Below are 23,078 nucleotides of genomic sequence, written 5' to 3'. Positions count from 1 at the left end.
GGGGGGGGGGGGGGGGGGGGTGGGGGGGGGGGGGGGGGGGGAGAGGGTGGCCTTGAAAAGGCCTGACCAAGAGGTTGGAGCCAGGGGAGAAAGGTTTTAAGGAAGGACCTAGCGGGACAGCAGCTGACTTTGGGATGGGGCTTTTTGGCTTCTTAAGATACCAGATGCCAAGAAATGGCCATTTGGGCTCTGGGATTCCCCAGCCAAGGGAAATTGACTGTTCCCAATGTACCTGTAGATTTGGAATCTTAGAACAAGGAGGTTTGTAACACCATTGACATTACCCAATCTGCCATTAGGGACACCTCAACACAATCCACTTTAGTCCAAATCAGCAAGCATTTATTAAATACCCCTAAAGTGCCTGATACATCACTGGATTCTGGGGATACAACCCCTCATTTCATAGAAACTGAGGCCCAGAGAGGCCCCAGGACCTCACAGGTAAGAAGCAGCAGGACTGCAGACAGGAAGCCGCTTCTAGGTGATCCCTGGATTGTGTCCTCGGTGAAGAAGGAGCATCAGTCTGGGACACAGAGAACCGCCACGGTTAGGAGAGAACCGAAGCCCATGCTGGCTGATATCCTAACTGATCACCTTGCTGCTTGAAATGATTTCGAGCTGAAAAGGGTGATTTGCCCAGATTCTCTCCCTCCGTAGTCCTGCTGCTGCTCTGTCTTCTGCTGTATTCGAATCATTGTTGGTAACTGCTAAAACAGCTACATTTTCAGAAAGAATTTCTTTCAGAAAGATTTCAGGTTGAAGCTACAAATGACCCACTAGTAAGTTCAGTTCCAGTTTTGGGCAAAATTCTGGAGTCTACTGTAAAACTGTTTGTAAGAACAGAAGGAGAGCGCCTACCTGGAAAGTGTCAGAGGCAGGATTCAAACTGACTCTCACTGCCTCCCAGGCCAGCTTTCTGTGGACAGTGCCCTGATGGGCATTTACATAGACAGCTCTGTAGTTCCGTGGATGGTGCTGCATGTGGAATTGGCAAGACCTGAGATCAAATCCTGCCTGAGACACTTGCTGGCCATGTGGCCCTGTGATCTGTCTGTGCTCCAGTCCCCTCATCTGTACAATGGGCACAATGATAGCACCTGCCTCACAGGGTTGTTTGTAAGGCTCAGAAGAGTTAACATATAAAGCATAGCTTTTAGCACATCCTCTCACGCTCTATAAATGCTGGTCATTATTATTATACATGCAGATATTTATTCCTTCTCTAAATTGGGAGACCAGTTGCCTGAGAGGGTCTCCCATGCTATAAACATCCCTGACCTCCCAGTTAGTGCATGCATCCAGTAGACTTCCCTCTCCTTGTTCAGTTTATCCAGGGGTGACGTTCCCAACTCACCTTTGATGCTTTGAGGTGTGTTCCCCAGGCCAGCCCCATGTCTTCTGCAGCTCACTCTCCTTGTGACCAGAAGCAGGAATTAGCAGGATTGGCTGCAGGGGCTGGGGAATGAAATCTGTGACCTTGAACAGAGTTTTTTTCCGTCTGAAGTTAATTGGTCCTGATAGGGATTGAACCTGCAACCTTGGCCTCATTAACACCCATTCTATCCACTTGAACTAACTAGCCCAGACAAGGTACTCATTACATATTAGCAACATGTATTTCCCAAGAGGAAAGCTGGGGTGGGAGGGAGGGTAGGGGGGTAGGGGAGAAGACATTTCCTTTTTTTTCTCTTTCTTTTGTTCCCTCTTAATTTCTGTAAAGTTTTAATTGCCTAGAATTGGCCTTCTAAGGATCAGATATCTAGAGTTAGAAGGGCCTCAGAGGCCATATAGTCCAACCCTCCCATTTTACAGATGGGGAAACTGAGGTCCAGGGAGGTTAAGTGATTTTCCCAAAGTTATATGTATATTAGAGATGGGTTTAGAGCCCAGATCTTCTGAATGAAAAACTAGGACTTATTCCATTATCACACATGATATCTTACCCTATAATAATAATATTTTACATTTCTGTAACTGATTTGGGGGGGGGCAGGGCCTGATTTCACTGGTGTAGAGAATTGTCAGTGAAGAAACCTAGGTGTCAAGGCTTGAGCTGGGATACCAACAGTGAGGGGATATCCCAGTATAAAAATTCCCTCCACCTCTACTGATTAATAGCTCTTCTGGAATTTGTAGTTGTTGAGTGTTGAGAGGTTTGATGATTTGTCTAGGGTCGGTCAGCCAGTAGGCATCAGTGTAAAACTTGAACCCAGGCCCTCCTGACTCCAAGGTGTGGTTCCTATCCACTAAGATACATTACTTGTTATTACAAGTATTTTTATACCCATTATACAGATGAGGAACCTGCACAGCCTCTGGTCACACAGATAGTAAATGTCAATAATTAAGTTCAGACCCAGGTTCCCTTGGCTCCAGATTGTGTGCTCTCTGTCTCTCTCTGTCTCTGTCTCTCTCTCCCCACCCTCTCTCTCCCCTTTCTCTCCTCTCTCTGTCTCTCTCTGTCTCTCTGTCTCTGTCTCTGTCTCTGTCTCTCTCTCTCTGTCTCTCTCTCTCTGTCTCTCTCTCTCTGTCTCTCTCTCTCTCTCTCTCTCTCTCTCTCTCTCTGTCTCTCTCTCTCTCTCTCTCTCTCTCTCTCTCTCTCTCTCTCTCTCTCTCTCTCTCTCTCTCTCTCCTCTCCCCTCTCTCTCTCCTCTCCCCTCTCTCTCTCTCTCTCTCTCCCTCTCTGTCTGTCTGTCTCTCCCTCTCTCTGTCTGTCTCTCCCTCTCCTCCTCTTTCTCCCATGTTACACTCTGGAACAGAGGGTGTGAGGGAGAGGCTTGGGCCTGAGCAAGGATGCTTGATTCACCTGGACTTTCTTTCTCTCGGGGCTCAGTGCTTCCTACCTGTTCCCCTCTGGATTTTCACTGTGACAACGGCAAGTGTATCCGGCGCTCCTGGGTGTGTGACGGTGACAATGACTGTGAAGATGACTCCGATGAGCAGGACTGCCGTAAGTGCCAGCCGGGGTCGGGCACGCCAAGCCTGGGCTCTGGGCGAGGCTCAGGGAGGATTCCGAGGGACTCTGGCACTGCAGAGGTGTGACTGGTGCCCCACCCTGGAATGCCCTGGAGCTCTCCTGTCTGTCTTTGGGCCCCCAGTTCTGACCTCTCCGTTTCTTGTGTCCCCAGCCCCTAGAGAGTGTGAGGAGGATGAATTCCCCTGTCAGAATGGCTACTGCATTCGAAGCCTGTGGCACTGCGATGGGGACAATGATTGTGGGGACAACAGTGATGAACAGTGTGGTGAGTGGGAGGCATCACAGGGCGGCTGGGAGGGCGCTGGATTTGGAGTCAAGGGGACCTGAGTTTGAATCCCAGCTCTGCTCTGTGTGTGACCTTGGACAAGTCACTTCCCTTAGCTGGGCCCCACTTCCCTCATCTATAAAATGAAGGGGATGGGCTAGGTCCCTTCCACCTCTGCATCCCACGGCGTTCCGTCTTGGCCCCAAAGAAGAGCAGTGAACATTTATTAAGTGCCTTCTACGTGGCAGGCACTGTCCTAAGCCCCGGATGAGAGGAAATACACCTCCTTCCCTCAGAGAAGTGAAGGGTCTGTTGGTGTAGAATGTTGTGTGTCTTGCCATACATGGTTGCTGTGCCAAGGGAAGGCTTACTGGATTGTGGGGAGAAAGAATGGCAGATAAATTGACTATGGGGTAAAAAACAAAAAGCAGGAATAAAACCTTAATTTTACAATAAATAAATCCAGTGGGACTCAGCAGTTCCTGAAACCATTCATTTTTTCATTCAACAAATATTTTGTGGACCTACTCTGCACAAGGTCGTGGCTATCATACCTTGAATGGCAAAAAGAATAAAGGGCAGGCGGGTAGACCAAGGACTAGAGTCGGACTGAGCTTGTTCAGTATTTTCTCCTCCTCTTGGGGTCGGCTCCAAGAGTTAAAGGAGCTGAGGAATCCCCAGGGAGAGGGAGTCTGAGAGTCAGGGGGGGTTGGCACCAAAGCTGGGGGGCTCCCCAGGGCAGGAGTGAGCAGCCCCGTCTCTCCCCAGACATGCGCAAGTGCTCTGACAAGGAATTCCGCTGTAGTGATGGCAGCTGCATCGCAGAGCATTGGTACTGTGATGGCGACTCAGACTGTAAGGACGGTTCGGACGAGGAGAGCTGCCGTGAGTGCCTTTGGCCCCTGGGGGTGACCACGATGGGACACAGGTCAGGGAGTGGGGCCCACTCTCTGGGCACAAGTGCCAGGCCTGTGGCTGAGCGAGTCCAAATAATAACTCACCTTTGCATGGGACTTTAAAGTTTGCAAAGCCCTTTCCTCATAATAGCCCTGTGAAGTGGCTTTTGAAAGGATTACTATCCCCATTTTAGAGGTAAGGAAACTGAGATTCTGTGAGGTTAAGGGATCTGACCATTTGCACATAGTTAAGTATGTGAGGTAGGATTTGAACTCATATCTCCTGACTCCCAAGTCCGACACTTTATCCACCACACTGCCCCTCAAGTAACTTGCTAGACCTGGAGAGAAGTTGGACAGACCTCTCTGAGTGAGTAGGGAGGCCTCATCTTTCTTACCCATCTGACTGAAGTATGCTTATGGGGCACTGCCCAAGGGAGCTGACTTGGTACTGTCACCACGCCTAACACCTTTCTGCTCAAAGGAGCCAGTGTCTACTCCAATTGTTCACACTGAGCGTTACTATGTGAAAGTCACCATCATAGTCCTAAGGTACACAAAGTGCATCATAAAACTGTCCCTGCCCTTAGGGAGCTTGCGTTCTACAGGGGTGAGGTGGGGGGGAATGACAGCATGTATATTGCTAAGTGTGTGGTGTGTGTGTGTGTGTGTGTGGAGAGAGATCTATATAGATATGTATCTATAGATCTGTAAATGTATAGATCTATACACAGACCTACAGATATGCTGTATCAGCAATGCCATATTCACAATGCCTATAGAGATTACAAATATGCTGATATAATTATCCATCACAAAATACGTCATGTTTGCCATATGGGGAAATAAACTAGAAAATTTATTAAGATACCAAAAGATTGAGTCCCAAAACCAGAAAGTGAAAGCCATCAGAGTAGTTATGATATTGGCACAGGTAGATAAAGTAGAAAGCACCCACATTCTCAAGCCTTTAAAACAGAACAGGCTACCTCAGGCAAAGGTCCTCCTCTCCCCACTCACAGCAACCACCCAGCGTCCTCCCAGCAGCTCCGGCCCCTGGCAGTGCTCAGCAGGAGTCCTTAGCAGAAAGTCCTGCTCCCAGCAGCTCCGGCCCCTGGCGGTGCTCAGCAGGAGTCCTAACTCCAAAAAAAAAAAAAAAGGGCAACCACAACCGCTGCCAACCGCCAACCGCAGGACCGTTAGCTCGGCTTTCCGCTTTCTCTTGCTCTGCTATGTCAGCACGTCCATGGGGCATGGAAGATCTTTAAATCCCATAACCCTTACAGATGCCTACTTATCTATATTTATATGTGTGGATGTATATACTTTGTCTAGGATCAACCAGTCTGTTATAAATACACAAGTACAAACATAAGTGTGTATATGTATATATACACATACATACACACATATATTTATGGAAAGAGCATTAACGATTAAGGGGATCGGGAACAGCTTCCCTCTGCAGTTTGCCCATGAGTTAAGCACTAAAGAGCCTTGGAGTTCTAAGAAGCAGAGATAGGGACTGAGTGCAACCCAGGCCTGGGGGCCGGCTTGTACAAAGATGTGGAAGCAGATCAATTACTGAGCACGTGTTAAGCACAGAGAAGGCAGTCTTTGTGCTCAGAGGGCTTACATTCTCCTAGGGGAAGACAATGTGTTCACAGATGAATTAATTTAACAGGATTTATACCAAATAAATACAGAGAAGTTTTTTTTGGAGGGGGGTGACCTTAATAGCTGGAGGAATCAGGAAAAGACCTGTGTAAGAAAGTGACATTTGAGCTGAGCCTTAAATGAAGTTAGGCCCTGGAATGCCAAGACCTGAGACTGTTTTCTCTTGTCCATCCCATTAGCCTCAGCCGTTCCTGCACCTCCCTGCAGCCTGGAGGAGTTCCAGTGCGCCTATGGCCGCTGCATCCTGGACATCTACCACTGTGATGGGGATGACGACTGTGGGGACTGGTCGGATGAGTCCGACTGCTGTGAGTGCCCTTTGGCGGGAGGTGAGGGTGTCAGAGAGTTTCTAGGATGATTAGGGGCAAAGTGGTGAGTGGGGCAGGGTAGTAGTGGGGAGGAGTCTGAATTCTAGGCAACCTTCTTAAGAGTTAATATTCAATCATTCTCTCAGTCACTCATTCATTTGTCTGTTGGTTCATTCACAATCCTTGTTGGTTGGTAAATATTTCTGCTGTGTTCTCTGTGTGCAAGGGCCCATGGAGGGTCTGGGGCCAGGAGATTAGCTTTTTGAAGAAGTGTGCCATGGGCTCTCTAAGTACTGCATAGCTAGAGAGACACACATCACAGCTGTTTACATCCTTTGTGACCTCTGGCAAACCACTGAGCTTCCTTGGGCTCATCTTCATCTGTAAATGAAGGAGGTTAGACAAGATGGCCTTGGAGGACCCCTTCCAGCTTGAGATGCATAGCCCTTTGAGCTGAATAGTAACCCATAATCTTCCATCCTTTTGCTTGCCCAATCCCTGCCCAGCCTCCCACCAGCCCTGCCGATCTGGGGAGTTCATGTGTGACAGTGGTCTCTGCATCAATGCTGGCTGGCGCTGTGATGGGGACGCGGACTGTGATGACCAGTCTGATGAGCGGAATTGCAGTGAGTGGCAGAATGATCCTGGAGGGATGGGATGGCTTGTAGTGGGCTCCTGGTGTAGAGGAGGCCCCAGGCAAGAAGGCCAGGGAGGTGGAGGGTGAGGGACGAGGGCCCCAGCAGACCCCTGGCCAAGGACGTGGGGGAGGTGGGGAAGGGGAGAAAAGTGTTTCAGGCTGTTTCAGAGCTGCCCCCCAACCTAGACCTTCCCTCCTGCCTTCTCCAGCCACCTCCATGTGCACAGCAGAGCAATTCCGCTGTAAGTCTGGCCGCTGCGTCCGGCTGTCTTGGCGTTGTGACGGGGAAGATGACTGTTCAGATAACAGTGATGAGGAGAACTGTGAGAATACAGGTGGGGCCCTTCAGCCCTGGTCTGGCCCCTTAACAAGCTCCCCAGGACATGGGCCAGGAGTCTGCTCTGGCCATATTCATGGTTTAGCTTTACCTGGCCTGATGGGTATGAACTGTGGGACCATAGGATCATGGCTTTAGAGCTGGAAGGGAGTTCTGAGGACATCTCATCCAATCCCCTCATTTGACAGATGAGGAAACTGAGACCCAGGGAAGTTATGTGATTTACTCAAGGCCATGCAGGTAGTGTCAGTGGTGAGATTTGAATCCAGGACCTCTGACTAACTAAGCCAACAATACCAGAGTTATGAGTGTCACTTTTTGTTAACATATTTATTTATTTATAGGTTTTATGCGGGCCAGAGGTGGGGGAGTATGACTTTAGATGTCTGGCTGATTTCCTTCTAAGCCATTTTTAGGGTTATATCATTACTATCTTTCTCCTCATGTCATGTGTTCTTTGCCATCTCACTCTCTTAAACCCTAATGGAAATTCTGGGGATTCAGTCTTACCAGATCCATACCTTGCTCTGGAGCCCTGAAATACCCTGCCCCCTTTCCCACCCAACTCACCCAAATCCCAGTCCAACTGTGTCTTGCCTTAGAAATGACAGGTTCTGGGGAGGCTAGGTAGCACAGTGAGTAGAGTGCCGGCCCCGGAGTCAGGAGGACCTGAGTTTGGATCCAGCCTCAGACACTTAACACACACAAAAAAAACCTAGCTGTGTGACCTTGGGCAAGTTACTTAACTCCAATTGCCCTCGAAAAAGCAAAAAAAAAAAAGTAATGACAGGCTCCCATCCTTTCCAACTTCCCTCTGTTGCCCCAACTCCTCCCCTGACCTGTGCTGTCACCCTCTCCCTAGGAAGCCCCCAGTGTGCCTCAGATCAGTTCTTATGTGGGAATGGGCGCTGTATTGGCCAGAGAAAGTTATGTAATGGTGTCAATGACTGTGGAGACAACAGCGATGAAAGCCCCCAGCAGAACTGCCGTGAGTATCTCCCAGGGTGGGACTTCTTGATTGTAAGTTTGGGGGAGTTTTTTGAGCTGTGAGTGAGTACAGAAATAGCTAACCCAGATCTTCTAATACCTTTTGAGTCCCAGAAAGAGGAAGTGATTTAGTATCATAGATTTAGAGTTGGAAGGGTCTTCAGAGAACATATATTCCAATGGCTTCATTTTCTAGATGAAACTTAGGCCCATCCAGGGGCATTGGCTTGCCCAAAGTCCCAAAAGTAGGAAGAGGCAGACATAGGGTTTGAACTGAGATCCTGATTCTAAATCCGGTGTTCACTTGCCCAAAGTCACACAATCAGTAAATGGGTGAATGAGTCAGAATTTGACCCCCAACCTGCCCCATTAGGGCTAGGGCTAACAAGGAACCCTCTCTAGGGACTCTTCCAACTGCAGGAGAAGCTTTCCATGGTGTAGGTGGAGTGCCAAGCTGGCTTTCCTTAGGGAGCATGTTGGGCTGAGCTCCCATCTCTGACTTGACTGGCACAGGGCCTCGGACAGGTCAGGAGAACTGCAATGTCAACAATGGTGGTTGTGCCCAGAAGTGCCAGATGGTTCGGGGAGCGGTGCAGTGTACCTGTCACACCGGCTACAGACTCATGGAGGATGGGCATTCTTGCCAGGGTGAGCTGGGACACTTGGAAGGGAAAAAGCTCAGTAGCTTGTTGAGAGTGATGGATGGTCCTGGGTCCCATGACTTAGAATGCAAGCAGATGTCTAGGCAAGTGAACACCTGGGCAGCCAAGGAATCGGGGTGGAAATTGGATGGCGTGCAAGTTCTCTGATCCATGCCCTTGTCCTCTGCAGATGTGAATGAGTGTGAGGAGGAGGGCTATTGTAGCCAAGGGTGTACTAACAGTGATGGAGCATTCCAGTGTTGGTGTGAGGCTGGCTATGAACTCCGACCTGACCGGCGAAGCTGCAAGGCCCTGGGTAAGGGGAACTAGGGATGGCCCTGTGGGCAAGGAAGAACTAAACCTTCCTCAGGCAAACCAGTTACCCTCTGGGCCCTCCCGGGTGACCTAACCACCTCCACCATCTTCCAGTCCAGTGAGCATTTAAGTACCTACTGTATGCCAGAAACCAGGCTATGCTCTGGGTGTACAGAGACAAAAATGAAGCAGTTCCTGACCTCCGGGAGCTTACATTCTATTGAAGGACACAATCTGTACATAGAGAAGTAAACACAAGTAAATCCAAGTACTTTTAAGGTGGGGAAAGAGGTTTAATGCCTTCTCCTACCCGAAGCAAGCCTTGAAGGACACACAAATGAGGAGTAAGTACATTCCAGAAATGAGGGATAGTGGGAGCAAAAGTGTGGAGGTAAGAAGGAGAAAATGAAAGGCTCTGTATAGCAAGAAGCTAGAGAAGAACAATGGAAACCAAGGCTGTAAAGAAAGACTGGAGTCAGACTGGGGGAAGGAACTTTAGTTATAACAATCATAATAATAGCATCTGAGGTTTAGAAAACATTTTCTATCTTATCTAAGAAGTAATAGGGAGCCACTATAGCTTTTTGAGCAGGAGAGTGACAGAGTCAGATCTATATTTAGAGCATATTGTTTTGGGAGCTGTGTGGAAAATGGATTGGAGAGGAAAGAGATACTCTGGGCAGGGAGACCAGTTAAGAGGAAATTGCAGTAGTTTAGACCTGACTAGGGTGGTGGCCATGTTAGTGGGGAGTGGGAGAACAACTAAGGAAGCTGAGGCCTTAGAAAATTAAATGACTTGCCCAAAGTCACACAGATACATAGGCATCAGAGGTAGGATTTGAACCCAAGTCCTCTGACTCCAGATATTGTTGAGGTAATCAGTCCTTTACAGAGATTAGCTGAAATGTGAAGCAGCCGCTCTTGTAGTGAATAGGGATAAGTGGGAACGCCATAGGATCTGAGAGAGATGTTTCCAGGGTATAGCTGTCGCTGAAGGCTTCTTCTTCTACCTCTGCCTCTCCTCCTACCTTGAGGTTTCAAGCAGAGGCCTTGTGCCCTATGCTTTTGGGTGAAGGGTTCCCATCTAATGTATAAGCCTGGAAGGCTTAAGTGGGCCTGTGGGCCGAGGGACAGAGCTGGAGCCTGGGCTTAGGCCCTGTCTCTCTGCTGTGTCCCAGGGCCAGAGCCCGTGCTGCTGTTCGCCAATCGGATTGACATCCGGCAGGTACTGCCGCACCGCTCTGAGTACACACTGTTACTCAACAACCTGGAAAATGCCATTGCCCTTGACTTCCACCACCGGCGGGAGCTTGTCTTCTGGTCAGACGTCACTCTGGACCGCATCCTTCGAGCCAACCTCAATGGAAGCAATGTGGAGGAGGTGGTGTCTACAGGCCTGGAAAGCCCAGGTACGGAGAGTCGAGCCCCAGGGTGAGTGGGAAACCTGGGAGAAGAATAGCACAGCATACTTACCTGAAGGAAGAGGTATGGGCTGGGGACCAGAAAGCTAAAATTCCTCCTAGAACTTCATCCCAAATAGAAAGATGGGAAGAGCCAGTACAGGAAAGGCCTGGGAGCATGGGCTGGATCCCCTGGCCCTCAAGCACATCCTCTCTTTATACCTTGTCAGGGGGGCTGGCGGTCGACTGGCTCCATGACAAGCTGTACTGGACAGACTCAGGAACTTCTAGGATTGAGGTGGCCAACTTGGATGGTGCACATCGGAAAGTGCTGCTGTGGCAGAACCTAGAGAAGCCCCGGGCCATTGCCCTGCACCCCATGGAGGGGTAAGTGCGAGCTGCTCCACAAAGCAGAGGCATTGGGCCCCATCTTCCTGGGTGAGGGATTCCCATGGAATGGTCCTTGGGGGCTGAAGTGGGCCTATGAGCCAAGAGCCAAGGGACCAACTGGCTCATGAGCCACTGCTCCCATTCCAGCCTGGCCACTATGAAGCCCGGAGAAAGGCCTCCTGAAACACTGACCTCCATGGGGGAGGGAACTGGCCTGGAGGAGCCCTCTCGGTGCAGTGGTGAAAAGGCTGGGCTTAGAGTCAACAAGATGCCACCTTAGATTCCGTGTGACTTTGGGCAAGTCACTGGTCTCTTCTTGGCTAAACGTTTCCTCATTGTAAAAAAGGTGCCTGTAATATCACAGGGTTATAATCACAAAACGATAGGTCTGGAACTGGAAAGGACCTTGAAGGTCATAAAATCCAATTTCATCATTTTACAGATGGGAAAACTGAGGCCTAGAGAGGTTAGGTTACTTGTGCAAATGCACATGTCTAGTACATTTCTGAGGTGGGATTCAAACCCAGGTCTCCCCAACTCTTCTGGAAGTCTAATGCTCTATACTCTACACCACACATGTTGGATACACCATCCGCAACCCACAACATTACCAAGTGCAGTCTGAACCAGATTAAGACATAATCAGGAAATATTTAACAGAATAAAAATACAGTAAACCATAGATAATGTTAATCTGTGGTTTTCCTAAGTCAACATATGACCTGCAGGGACCCTGATGTATAGTTTAGTGGCCCCTGTTTCTATGTGAGTTTGACACTTCTATCACACTGTAAGGAACAGGTGAGAGAAAAGCACTTGACAAACCTTCTAGCATAATGTAAATGTCATTGTTATTATTGTTGTAACCACGGGGAGGGCATACAAATTGGCTTTTATTTTGACTGGGACAAGGAACTCGCAGAGAAGGACACTCCCTCCACCAGTGCAGGCTGGCACTTTCTAGACAAGCTATAGTCTCAGAGAGCTGCTGAGAAATGGAGTACCTTACCCAGATTTCTCCATATGTCCAGTATATGCAAGAGACAGGATTTGAATCGCTATCTTCCAGACTCCAAGGCTCTCCAACCAAGGCTGCACACCACAGTGGCATCCATTCTGCCATTACCACCAATAACCTTAGAATAATGGCAAATAGTGCATGGACATGGAGCGAGATCTTATTTGAATAAATGCTGCCTTTGTTCGTGATTCCATCCATTTTCCCTAGGACGTGGGCACACACTCTTCCCCCATCTCAGCTGCCTCTCCTCCCTTTCTAGCACCATTTATTGGACAGACTGGGGCAACACCCCCCGGATCGAGGCCTCCAGCATGGATGGCTCTGGGAGGCGCATCATTGCTGATACTCACCTTTTTTGGCCCAATGGGCTCACAATTGACTACGCCGGCCACCGAATGTACTGGGTGGATGCCAAGCACCATGTCATCGAGCGAGCTGACCTGGATGGAAGTAACCGCAAAGCCGTCATTAGCCAGGGTGAGGCTTCCTACTTGCCTCCTTTCACTCTCCTCTCCCATTCTGCCTCTGTGGGCCCCATTTTCATACTATCATAGAGTCAGAGCTAGAAAGGCCTTTGGAGATCATTGAGTCTACCCCTCATTTTATGGGTGAGGAAATTAAGACTTGGAGAAGTTACAGTGACTTGCCCAGGGCCACATAGCTAGTAAGTGTCTGAGTCAGAATTTAAATCTAGGACTTCCTAAGTCCAAATCAACAGCATTTATTAATTGCTTACCAGGGATGTGCTGGAGCCAGCTTATACTGGAGCTGATTGTTAAATTTTCACCACGAGCATTAACACCTCTGACATCATCAAACACTATAAATCAGGGTTTCATTTATTGTTTTGTTGATTATTTAGGCGAGAAAATGATGGAGAAAATGTTAACAATGAAGATTGAAGTAAAAAATGTGTTTATGTGTATGTGTGTACACACATATGATTGATTGATTTTCCTTCTCAAAGCTGGTTGTTAAATTTTCACAGGAAGCACACCACTGGTGCTTGCTATGTACCAGGTACCAGTAACTGGGATAAGAACTACAGGCACATAAAAAGACAAAACCAGTCTCTGCCCTTGAGAAGCGCTCTAGCTATTAGAGCTGCTTCTTCTCCCATAGAAGGAGGGTTGGATTCAATGATCCTAACAACACTTTCAGCTCCAGATCACGTGAACCCATTTGTCTATTCCCGCTGGGTACTGGGAACTTCAGCACAGAGCAGATGCCCCACGTTCTTTTGGCTAAGAGGTTGAGCTAGAATTAACTAGTGGTGGGTCCAGGATCGGAGTCTGCCACTCCGGGCTGAGGGCATTCTGGGCCTCTTCACAGGCCTCCCGCATCCCTTTGCCATCACGGTGTTTGAGGATAGCCTCTACTGGACGGATTGGCACACCAAAAGCATCAATAGTGCCAACAAATTCACTGGAAAGAACCAGGAGATCATCCGTAATAAGCTGCACTTCCCCATGGACATCCACACCCTGCACCCCCAGCGACAGCCAGCAGGTAGCCACCTTCTGGGCAGCCAGCCCAGCCTGCCCCTCCCACGTCCTCCTCGGGCAACTTTCCCAGGGCCCACTCCTCCCAGTGTCCTTGTCCTAGCTGGGTGAAACCCAGGGTTGGGAAAGGCACAAAGCACCTGCCCCCTCTGCTGGCGACTGCAGGTAGCACATCTGTGAGCTCGCCTCTGGTCTTATGGGGGTCCTCTTACCCTGGGGTATTTGAGCAGGGAGAAACCGCTGTGGGGACAACAATGGAGGCTGCACCCACTTGTGCCTGCCCAGCGGCCAGAATTACACCTGCGCCTGCCCTACGGGCTTTCGCAAGACCAGCAGCCACTCCTGTGCCCAGAGTAAGTGCTTGGGGCGGGGGCGTCCCGGTAGGGATTCTGGGGGAACCTCGAAAAAGGAGTCACCTTTAGGGCATTCTGGGCTTAGGCCTATGGCCAGGGATGTGGAATGAAATGATGCCAAGGGGCCCCAGAGACTGCAGCTTTGGGGGCACTAGGAATATCTCATGGTGTGAAAGAAGCTGGGTCTGGGAGTCAGGCAAGACCTGGGTTGAAATCTTACCTGTGTGTCAGTTGGTCAGCATTTTTAAGTGCCTACTATGTGCCAAACAGTAATGCTAAGCTATAGGGCTAAAGAAAAAGAGGCCAAAGACAGTCCCTGCCCTCAAGGAGCTTACAATCCCAGTGGGGGCGGGGAGTGGCAGGAGAGGGGCCAACAGCAAACACAGGGGCACAAACATGTCCCTCTGTAACTTATTCACTGTGGGGCCTCGGACAGATAACTCAGCCTTGCTGAGTCTGTGTTTGCTCATCTGTAAAATGGGGAGAGTCACAGCTCTGGCACCTGCCCTGCCTCTTGGGGTTGTCAGGAGAGATGGCATGAGAGAGCACGGACTGGAGCCAGCCAACCATAGGGCACTAGATTTGGAGTCAGGGGAACTTGGGTTCAGATGCTGCCTCATATGGCTACCAGCTGTGGGCCTCAGTTCCCTGTGGGTGAAATGGAAGCATTGGGCTTGACTCGGTGATCTCTAGGGTCCCCTTCTAGCTCAAAAGCCATGGTCATGCCAGGTGAGGTCATGCACAGATAACTGCAGAAGCTTTAGAGTGTTCTTCCAAGGTCAGCTGCCGTCAGGACAGCGGAGCTGCCTGCATGGGCATATCATTTCACCAGGCAGTAGAATGACTTCTCTGGCAGCCAGTTCTGCAAATCTGTTAAAGAGCAGCAAATACACGGCTTCACGCCCTCCTAGAAAGCAGGGGAGAAGCTTACTACCCACTCCATCCCCCTGTATTGATCTCCCTAAACTTTGGCATTTATCAACTGATATATGAGTATTCCCAGCATCCAAAGGGCTTCTAAGAATTCTGAGATCAGGGCATCTCTTTCATCCCAGGAACCAAGTAGCCAAAATTGGGCCTCGCCCTGATGCCAAGCCATGGTGGACGCTTAGTCCACATGTGTCATGAATGTATGAATGAATGAATAAATGAATGACTTCCTGTATCCCGGGCCAAAGCACAAGGCGTCCCCGAGCTCCTGCTCTTTTTAGACTATTAACTGCTTGAGGGCAGGGTTGGGCTTTGGCATCTTTGTGTCCCCAGAACTCAGCACAGCCCCTTGGCACATAGTAGGTACTTACTATCTCTGGATTGCTTGGTTGCTTTTGGGAAGGGGAGAATTATTATTACCAGGAGAAAAGTTATTACCAGGACTCTCTAATGTCTTGGGTTGGGTTGCTCCTGTGTAGCCCAGGCATGGCTTGCCCTAGATTATGAGACTCCACATGGGCCCTGAACCCTTTTGCAGGGCATTGGTATTCCATCCAAACCACTAGCATTAATGGGACCCCTTCTGGGGAACTCCCTGAGAACAGGAATTCCTTGCCTGTTTTGTGTCCTGGTGCCCTCTGGCAGCAGTCTGGTCAGGCCTATGGGGCCCCTTCTCAGAATCAGTGCTTTGCACTGTCCTGCATTCAAATCCTAAATGTCCATTCTTACCGTGTTTCCTCGATAATAAGACACTGTCTTATTAATTTTTTTGGACAGAAAAACACCAGAGGGCTTATTTTCAGGGGAGGGCTTATTTTAATGAACATTGACAGTAATTTTAATAAACAGGTAAATGTGAACAAAAAAATGTACCTTTATTCAATAAGCAAATCACTGGGGAAGAACAGGATGATGCGCTCACTGCTGCAGCTCTGATTGGATGCAGCTCGGAGCGCGGCATGCGTTTCACGGTGGGGGGGAACGGTGCATACAGAGGGTACCGTAATGTAGCGTGTAGCGCAGGGGATCACCTTCACTACAGTAGCAATCTCAATAAGGCTTATTTTCGGGGGAAGGCTTATTTTAGAGGAATCTTACACAGTAAGGGGAGGGCTTATTTTCGGGATAGGTCTTATTATCGGGGAAACACGGTATTATTATTAGCATTATTATCATCACTGTCTCCATTTGATCCCAAAGTTTTATGTGACTACTAAGGCTGCCCTGTGTCCAAAGCGGGATTAAGGCTTAGAGCACACGGCAGCAGATGGGGCAGAAGGGAATGGCACTGGGAGGTCACGCAGCCCCCAGCGGGTGGCGTGATTAAGCCAGATGTCACGCAGGTGATTGTCTGTGTCTGTCAGTATGTTGTTGAATTTAGAGGATTAAAAGAAGACCCCCCCTTTCGGCCTTTGATCAGGTCTTGACAAGTTCCTGCTTTTTGCCCGAAGGATGGACATCCGTCGGATCAGCTTCGACACGGAGGACCTGTCCGACGATGTCATCCCACTGGCTGACGTGCGCAGTGCCGTGGCTCTCGACTGGGACTCCCGTGACGACTATGTGTACTGGACCGATGTCAGCACCGACACCATCAGCCGGGCCAAGTGGGATGGAACAGGGCAGGAGGTACGGTCCAGTCTGGGCAGTCAGCCCCTGGGGGCGGCTGTGGTTTGGCATCGGCCCTTCCCCAAATAGGACTTCCCAATGGCCTTAGCTGTTTGGACCATCATCAGACTCAAAGGAGAATGGGGCTGGGTCCAAGATCGGGGGATCAGCACAGTTTGTGATGCTGCTTTGCTTCTTACCAGGTGGTAGTAGACACAAGTTTGGAGAGCCCTGCTGGCCTGGCCATTGATTGGGTCACCAATAAACTATACTGGACAGATGCAGGTATGTATAACAGTATAACCATGCTGACCTGGTCTGGGGAGAGCTCAGAAGATTTTTTTTTTTACTTTGGGATTTCTTTTCCCTGGAGCATCCAAGCCTAATCTTTTGAAAGGGGGAAGGCAGGGCAATTGGGGTTAAGTGACTTGCCCAAGGTCACACAGCTTATAAGTGTTAAGTGCCTGAGGTCATATTTGAACTCAGGTCCTCCTGACTCCAAGGCTGGTGCTCTGTTCATTGCGCCACCTAGCTGCCCCAATCCAAGTCTAATCTTAAGCCTTGGATCCAGGTAGAAGGGACTTGGTGCCTCTAGGAAAGGGGCTCTTCACCTTCTTTGTGCCATGGACACCTTTAACCATCTAGTGAAGCCTATGCACCCCCTCTCAGAATCATATTTTTAAATGCATAAAAAACAGGATTACAAAATGCACCAATTATATTGAAATAAAAAGGTATATTTTCCCATCCAAGTTCATAGACCCCATGAAATCTATCCATAGACCCTTTCGAATCCTCAGACCCAAGTTAAGAATCTCTGCCCTAGGATGACATGTATTTCAAACCCTTCGTGATAATGCTTCAGCCTCGTCTTCCAGGATGATCCCACATTAGTCCCTTTTCCGCGTTTGTGTTATTTGCTATTTCCCCATACAGGACATTCCATCTCCCATTTCCATATCTGTGCATGGGCTGGTCCCTGGTCCTGGAATGCCCTTCCTTGTCATTTCTACCTGGAAAAATCCCTAGCTAGCTCCCTTCGAGGCTTACCTCGCAGACCACATCTCACACAATGCCAGCTCTAGTGGCTTCTCCCCCAGGAAATTACATTGCATTGCCTGTTTGTATTTTGTATTTTCTTATCTGTGTCCATGTTATTTCCCCCAGGAAGAATGTAAATTCCTTGATGATAGGGTCTGTCATCACAAAATCAGTTTCTAATAAATACTTATTAAATTAAAAAAATGGTTGTGGGACTGGTAGAGGAAGCTCCCATCTTGAATTGAGGCATTTCCCACCTGGATCGCTATTGTTTCTCCTCTATGAATGTCCCAAATGGATGTTGGGAGGCGGATCAGATAGACAGCTACTGGTCCCTCTCTCCTCCCTCCGCTTACTGGTGTGGGTGGAATCTGGGGGGGGAGGGGATTTCTACTGGACATGCATCTTGCTCATATGTGTGATTGGCTGCCCCAGATCTTGGCATATGAGAACACTGTCAGTGCCAACCTACAAGAAGATTGGGCTAGAGAGGCTTTGCACACCAATTGGATGTGACCAACAGCTTTTTTTTCCCCATCTTTCCTTGGGCTTTAGAGGACTGATGTTTTTGTCTCCTCCATCTTGGCAGGCACAGATCGAATTGAAGTGGCCAACACAGACGGTGCCATGAGGACAGTACTAATCTGGGAAAATCTGGATCGTCCTCGGGACATTGTGGTAGAACCCAGGGGCGGGTAAGTCTCTCCCATTCAAGCTGTTCTCAGAATATAATTTGGCCTTCTCTCCTCTCCCCTTTCCCCCACCCCCCATCATCATCTGAATTCAGAGGAACCTAGAATCATCAAATAGTAGAATCATGAGTTCAAATATTGCCCCAGACACTTTCTTAGCTTTATGACCCTAGGTAAGTCACTTAACCTTTCTCAACTTAAGTCTTCTCATCTATAAAATGGGAATAATAATAATAGCACCTAGTTCACAGGATTGTTATGAGGATCAAATGATATAATACTGAATTTCTTTTGTTTTTATTTTTTAAAATTTATTTATTTTGCTTTTTGGAGGGAGGAAGGCAGGGCAATTGGGGTTAAGTGACTTGCCCAAGGTCACACGGCTAGTGTTAAGTGTCTGAGGTCGCATTTGAACTCAGGTCCTCCTGACTCCAGGGCCAGTGCTCTGTTCATTGTGCCACCTAGCTGACCCAATACAGAATTTCTTTTTCGATTTTAAAGTGCTATATTAATGCTAGCTATTGTAATTATTATTATCACCATAGATTTAGAACTTAGAGGTCATCTCGTCCAGCCCCCTTATTTTTAGGATGAGTCCCAGAGAAATTAATTGGTTTCCCACTGATTACACAGGTAGCGAATAAGTGAGCCAGGATTCAAACCTAGATCCAGCACTCAGTCTGCTGTCCCATACTGTTAGAAGAGCTCAAAAGGGCTCTGAGGCAGGCAGAAAAAGTAGATAAACTAGGTCATTTGCCTTCTTGATGAGAATTAGATGCCTCAAGTAAGAGAAGGACAAAAAAGCAAAACAACTTTCTTGGCCCATGCCTAGGTTCATGTATTGGACTGATTGGGGTGCAAGCCCCAAGATCGAGAGAGCTGGCATGGATGCCTCAGGCCGCCAAGTCATCATCTCCTCCAATCTGACCTGGCCCAATGGACTGGCCATCGACTATGGGTCCCAGCGGCTCTACTGGGCTGATGCGGGCATGAAGACCATAGAGTTTGCTGGGCTGGATGGGAGCAAGAGAAAGGTGAGGAGGGAGGGGTATACCCAAAGAAGCCCAGGAGCATGAAAGTTCTTTAAGGCAGGGATGGTTTTTGTCTTTGAATCCCCAGCCTGGCACACAATGAGTGCTTCATAAATGCAAATTGAATCGAGCTGGCTCTCAGACAGAGGTGGGAGGAGAGGTCTATGTAGCAGTCTATACCTATGTAGAGGTCTATACAGCCTGCTCTGTAGCTGGGTCTGGTGGACACTCTTACTTGGTAATGAGACGGACCTGGGGAATGGACCATCCTGTGCACTGGGGATAGCAAATAAGAGGTCCACCTTTTTCGTGCATGGAAGTGATGAGAAGTGTTGGGGGGTTGGCAGGTGCTGATAGGAACCCAGCTTCCACACCCTTTTGGGCTGACCCTTTATGGAGAGCGTATCTACTGGACTGACTGGCAGACCAAAAGCATCCAGAGCGCAGACCGGCTGACAGGGCTGGACCGTGAAACATTACAGGAGAACCTGGAGAACCTCATGGATATCCATGTTTTCCACCGGTTAAGGCCCCCAGGTGAGCAGCCTCTTGGGCCAGTGCATCCTGCTTCCTTAACCTCCCTGCACTGCTAGTCAGTAGATACACTGATGATGGATGGCTGGATGGATGAAACACAGATGGATAGATGAATGGGTGCAGAGAAAGAGGTGGGTAGATAGGTGGATGGAGAACTAGAGATGGGTCGCTAGATAGATGGGTGTATAGAAAGAAAGATCATTAGATAGTGAGGGAGGGAAAGTATTTACTAAGTGCTTCCTAGTTCCAGCACTTACTAAGTGCTGGGGATATGAATACAAGAAAAAATTAAAAGATGAGACAGTCCCTGCCCTTAGGCCTTTCTAATGGGGGATATAGAGGGGAAAAGCACAATGATGGAGTGGGGTACCTGGATGGAAACTAGACCACTCACTGGCAGGAGAGGGAGGAGTGGAACCAAGAGAGAGATGACCATGGTCCAAGTGCTTCATGAAATGGTGACCCAGGTTCAGACTTACCAATCAGGATTGTGGGCCTTAGAGCAGAGGCGTCTTCAGGGGGAAAAGGCTGCTGGTGAGGGAGTGGAGAAGTCCAAAGCATGAGGAGTAAAGTAAGGAATGGTTCACTCAATTGATCTTTCCTTCTTCCCCAGTGCACACTCCCTGTGCTGTGGGGAATGGGGGCTGTAGCCATCTGTGTCTTCGGTCCCCACACCCCAAAGGCTACAGCTGCACCTGCCCCACGGGCATCAACCTTCTGTCTGATGGCCAGACCTGTTCATCTGGTGAGTGCAGAAGAACCTAACCTGGGGTTCCAGAGCTTGACTGTGAATGAAGAGGGGACCTCCTACTCATCCAAGGAGAGGACCCAATTACTGGCTAAGAAATTCTTTGAGTGTCGAGCTCCTCTAAAAAGGGAGGAGCCCCTGGGGAGCCCACAGCTGGGCCGTTGGAGGGTCCTAGAAAGATCTGCAGTGCTAGTATAATGGAAGTGAGATTTCCCCCAAGGATGGCTGTATCACAGGGATCTCATACTTCCAAGGAAGTCTTAGTTACCCTTCCATGGAAGAGAGTTTAGGTTTTTTCTGCTTGGCCTCAAAGGGCAGAATTGTCACCAGTTGGTGGATGTTGAAGGGAGACAAACTGAAATGCGATATAAGGGAAAATTTCCTAAGAATTAATACTAATGTAAGGAGGACTAGGCTAGGGGCAACTAGGTGGCACAGTGAATAGAGCACTGACCCTGGAGTCAGGAGGACCTGAATTCAAATCCAACCTTAGATACTTAACACTTGCTAGCTGTGTGACCTTGGGCAAGTCACTTAACCCCAATTGCCCTGCCTTCCCACCTCCAAAAAGACAAAAAAAAAGAGGACTAGGCTGCCATGGGAGATGGTGAGCTCCCCTACCCTGGAGAACTTCACTGCAGAGGCTGGTTGAGTATTTGTTGTGTATGGTGTAGTGGGGATTCTTTTTCAGGTAGGAGTTAACCTAAAGGCTATTAAGGTCACTTCTGTCTCTGACAGCCTGTGATTTGGGGGAAGATTCTGTAACCCTGGGCTCCTGACTCAGGAAGAAGGAAACCTCTGCTCATGCTCTTTGAGCTGAAGGATAAATGTGTGGAGTATCCCTTTTCTCCAACACCTGAGCTCTTGGTAGCAGGTTCCCTGAAAGGCAGGACCATGGACAGAGGCAATTTCCTTAGGATGGTCTCCACCATTGCAGGTATGAGAAGTTTCTTGATCTTCGCCAGGAGGATAGACATCCGAATGGTCTCCCTGGACATCCCATACTTTGCTGATGTCGTGGTGCCGATCAATATCACCATGAAGAACACCATTGCCATTGGAGTGGACCCACAGGAAGGTCCGTAGGCCCCCTAAGGGTGGGGTAAAAATCCTTCTACTCTTCTTCCTAAAGCTAATGTGGGCTCTCTTCTAAGACCACTGCTCAGAGCCTGAAATTTGCCTACTCTCTATAACTTAACACATGTGCCCACTCTCCATAGAACCTCCTATTTGTCTCCAAGAGTTTTGTCTATGGTTTTTTGATCCTTTCTTCTTTACCCACTGCATATCTATCTCTGGGGTTTCTGCCTCACTGAGGGCTATGTCCCAGATAGCTTTATCTGAATATTTTGAAGCTCTCTTCTTAGAATTTTCTGTAACCCCTTACTTCATTTCCTGTGGAGTGAACTGCATTCTGTGCTCTTAGAGGGGGTAAAGCTATTGGGTATCTGTCAGTCAATCAACAAGCAATTTTTTTAAATTAAATTTTATTCTATTTTCTCATTCACTTTTTCTCCCTCCTATTTAATCCCCCAATTGAGAAACCAAGAAAAATAAAACCACCATTGTAAATGCCATAGTCAAGCAAATCAGATTCCCTCATTGACCATGTCCAAAAAAAAGTGTCTCAATCTGTACTCTGAATACATCAGCTCTCTCTCTCTGGAGGTAGATAGCATGTTTCATCATTGGTCCTATGGAATTCTGATTACTCCTTTTTTTTCAGAGTTTCTAAGTCTTTGAAGTTCTTTCTCTTTACAATATTGTTGCTATTGTATAAATTGTTCTCTTGGTTCTGCTCACTTCACTTTGCATCAATTCATACCAGTCTTCCTAGATTTTTCTGAAAACAATCCCTTCATCATTTCTTACAGTACCATAGCATATTCCATCACATTAATATGCCATGACTTGCTCAGCCATTCCCCAATTGATGGGCAACATCTGTGTTTCCAGTTCTTTGTGCTGGAAACATAAAGAGTTTCTATAAATATTTTTGCATTTGTTAAGTGGGCATTGTGATACGCACTGGGAATATAAAAAAAGGAAAAAACACAGTTCCTGACCTCAAAGAGCTTACATTCAATTGTAGGAATCAACATGAAAAATAAGAGATAGAGCAGATAGGAGCAAATCTCAGAGGAAAAGGCACTAGCAGCTGGTAGAGAGGGCACCTAGGAGGGGTATCCTGTGGAAGATAAGATTTGATCTGAGTCTTGAAGGAATTTGAGAGGCAGAGGTGAAAAGGAAAAGTTTTCCAGATAGAGGGGACAGCCAGTACAGAGGGCATGGAGATGGGACTGAATAGGAACTGAGGCTGAACTTGACTTTTCTTCCTTCAGGAAAAGTTTACTGGTCAGACAGCACATTGCGTAGGATCAGCCGGGCCAACCTGGATGGCTCCCATCATGAGGACATAATCACCACAGGTGAGACTGACTGCAGCCAGCTCAGGGGGTAAAGCAGTGCTGTAGAGGGAAAAAAGTCCAGATTTGGAGTCACAGGGCCTGGGTTTGAATCCTGACTGCCAAACCCTTGTGACCTACAGCAAATCACCTCCTCTTTCTGGTCCCCAGTTTCCTCATCCATAAAATGAGGAAGTTAAATTAGATGAAGAGATAGTGTGCTCTACTGGAAAGAGGACTGGATCTTGAATCAGAAGACCTAGGTCTTGCCACTGATGCTTCTTCCCTGTGTGACCATGAGCAAGCCATGCGGCTTGGTGGGGAGTCACTTTCCTCATCTGTAAAAGGAGAAGGAGGACTCGATGAAATCCGAGGCC

At 48.4% G+C, this 23,078-nt stretch overlaps 1 protein-coding gene across 3 annotated transcripts in view; it reads left to right on the top strand.

Annotated features, from left to right (window-relative positions):
• Positions 1-23,078, top strand: part of LRP4 (LDL receptor related protein 4) — a 65,686-nt gene that overhangs the window by 19,389 nt on the left and 23,219 nt on the right. For 2 of the 3 annotated variants that reach the window (XM_069091548.1, XM_069091550.1), the window contains exons 3-24: positions 2,837-2,953; positions 3,132-3,245; positions 4,014-4,130; positions 5,998-6,126; positions 6,633-6,752; positions 6,973-7,098; positions 7,963-8,088; positions 8,601-8,735; positions 8,919-9,044; positions 10,222-10,452; positions 10,674-10,830; positions 12,114-12,331; positions 13,187-13,363; positions 13,584-13,709; positions 16,060-16,268; positions 16,451-16,532; positions 17,878-17,983; positions 18,813-19,014; positions 19,359-19,548; positions 20,162-20,293; positions 21,234-21,374; positions 22,639-22,725. In XM_069091548.1, coding sequence (XP_068947649.1) covers positions 2,837-2,953; positions 3,132-3,245; positions 4,014-4,130; positions 5,998-6,126; positions 6,633-6,752; positions 6,973-7,098; positions 7,963-8,088; positions 8,601-8,735; positions 8,919-9,044; positions 10,222-10,452; positions 10,674-10,830; positions 12,114-12,331; positions 13,187-13,363; positions 13,584-13,709; positions 16,060-16,268; positions 16,451-16,532; positions 17,878-17,983; positions 18,813-19,014; positions 19,359-19,548; positions 20,162-20,293; positions 21,234-21,374; positions 22,639-22,725 — 3,168 coding nt within the window. The remainder of the gene's footprint in view (positions 1-2,836; positions 2,954-3,131; positions 3,246-4,013; positions 4,131-5,997; positions 6,127-6,632; positions 6,753-6,972; positions 7,099-7,962; positions 8,089-8,600; positions 8,736-8,918; positions 9,045-10,221; positions 10,453-10,673; positions 10,831-12,113; positions 12,332-13,186; positions 13,364-13,583; positions 13,710-16,059; positions 16,269-16,450; positions 16,533-17,877; positions 17,984-18,812; positions 19,015-19,358; positions 19,549-20,161; positions 20,294-21,233; positions 21,375-22,638; positions 22,726-23,078) is intronic. The other variant, XM_069091549.1, reaches the window with a different exon arrangement.

Source organism: Petaurus breviceps, unplaced genomic scaffold (genome assembly GCF_028583685.1).
Source record: "Petaurus breviceps papuanus isolate PSGF00001 unplaced genomic scaffold, PetGlider_PUasm1.0 188, whole genome shotgun sequence".
NCBI lineage: Eukaryota > Metazoa > Chordata > Mammalia > Diprotodontia > Petauridae > Petaurus > Petaurus breviceps.
The sequence above is the reverse complement of the archived record's forward strand: the minus strand, read 5'-3'. Positions and strand labels throughout refer to the sequence as shown.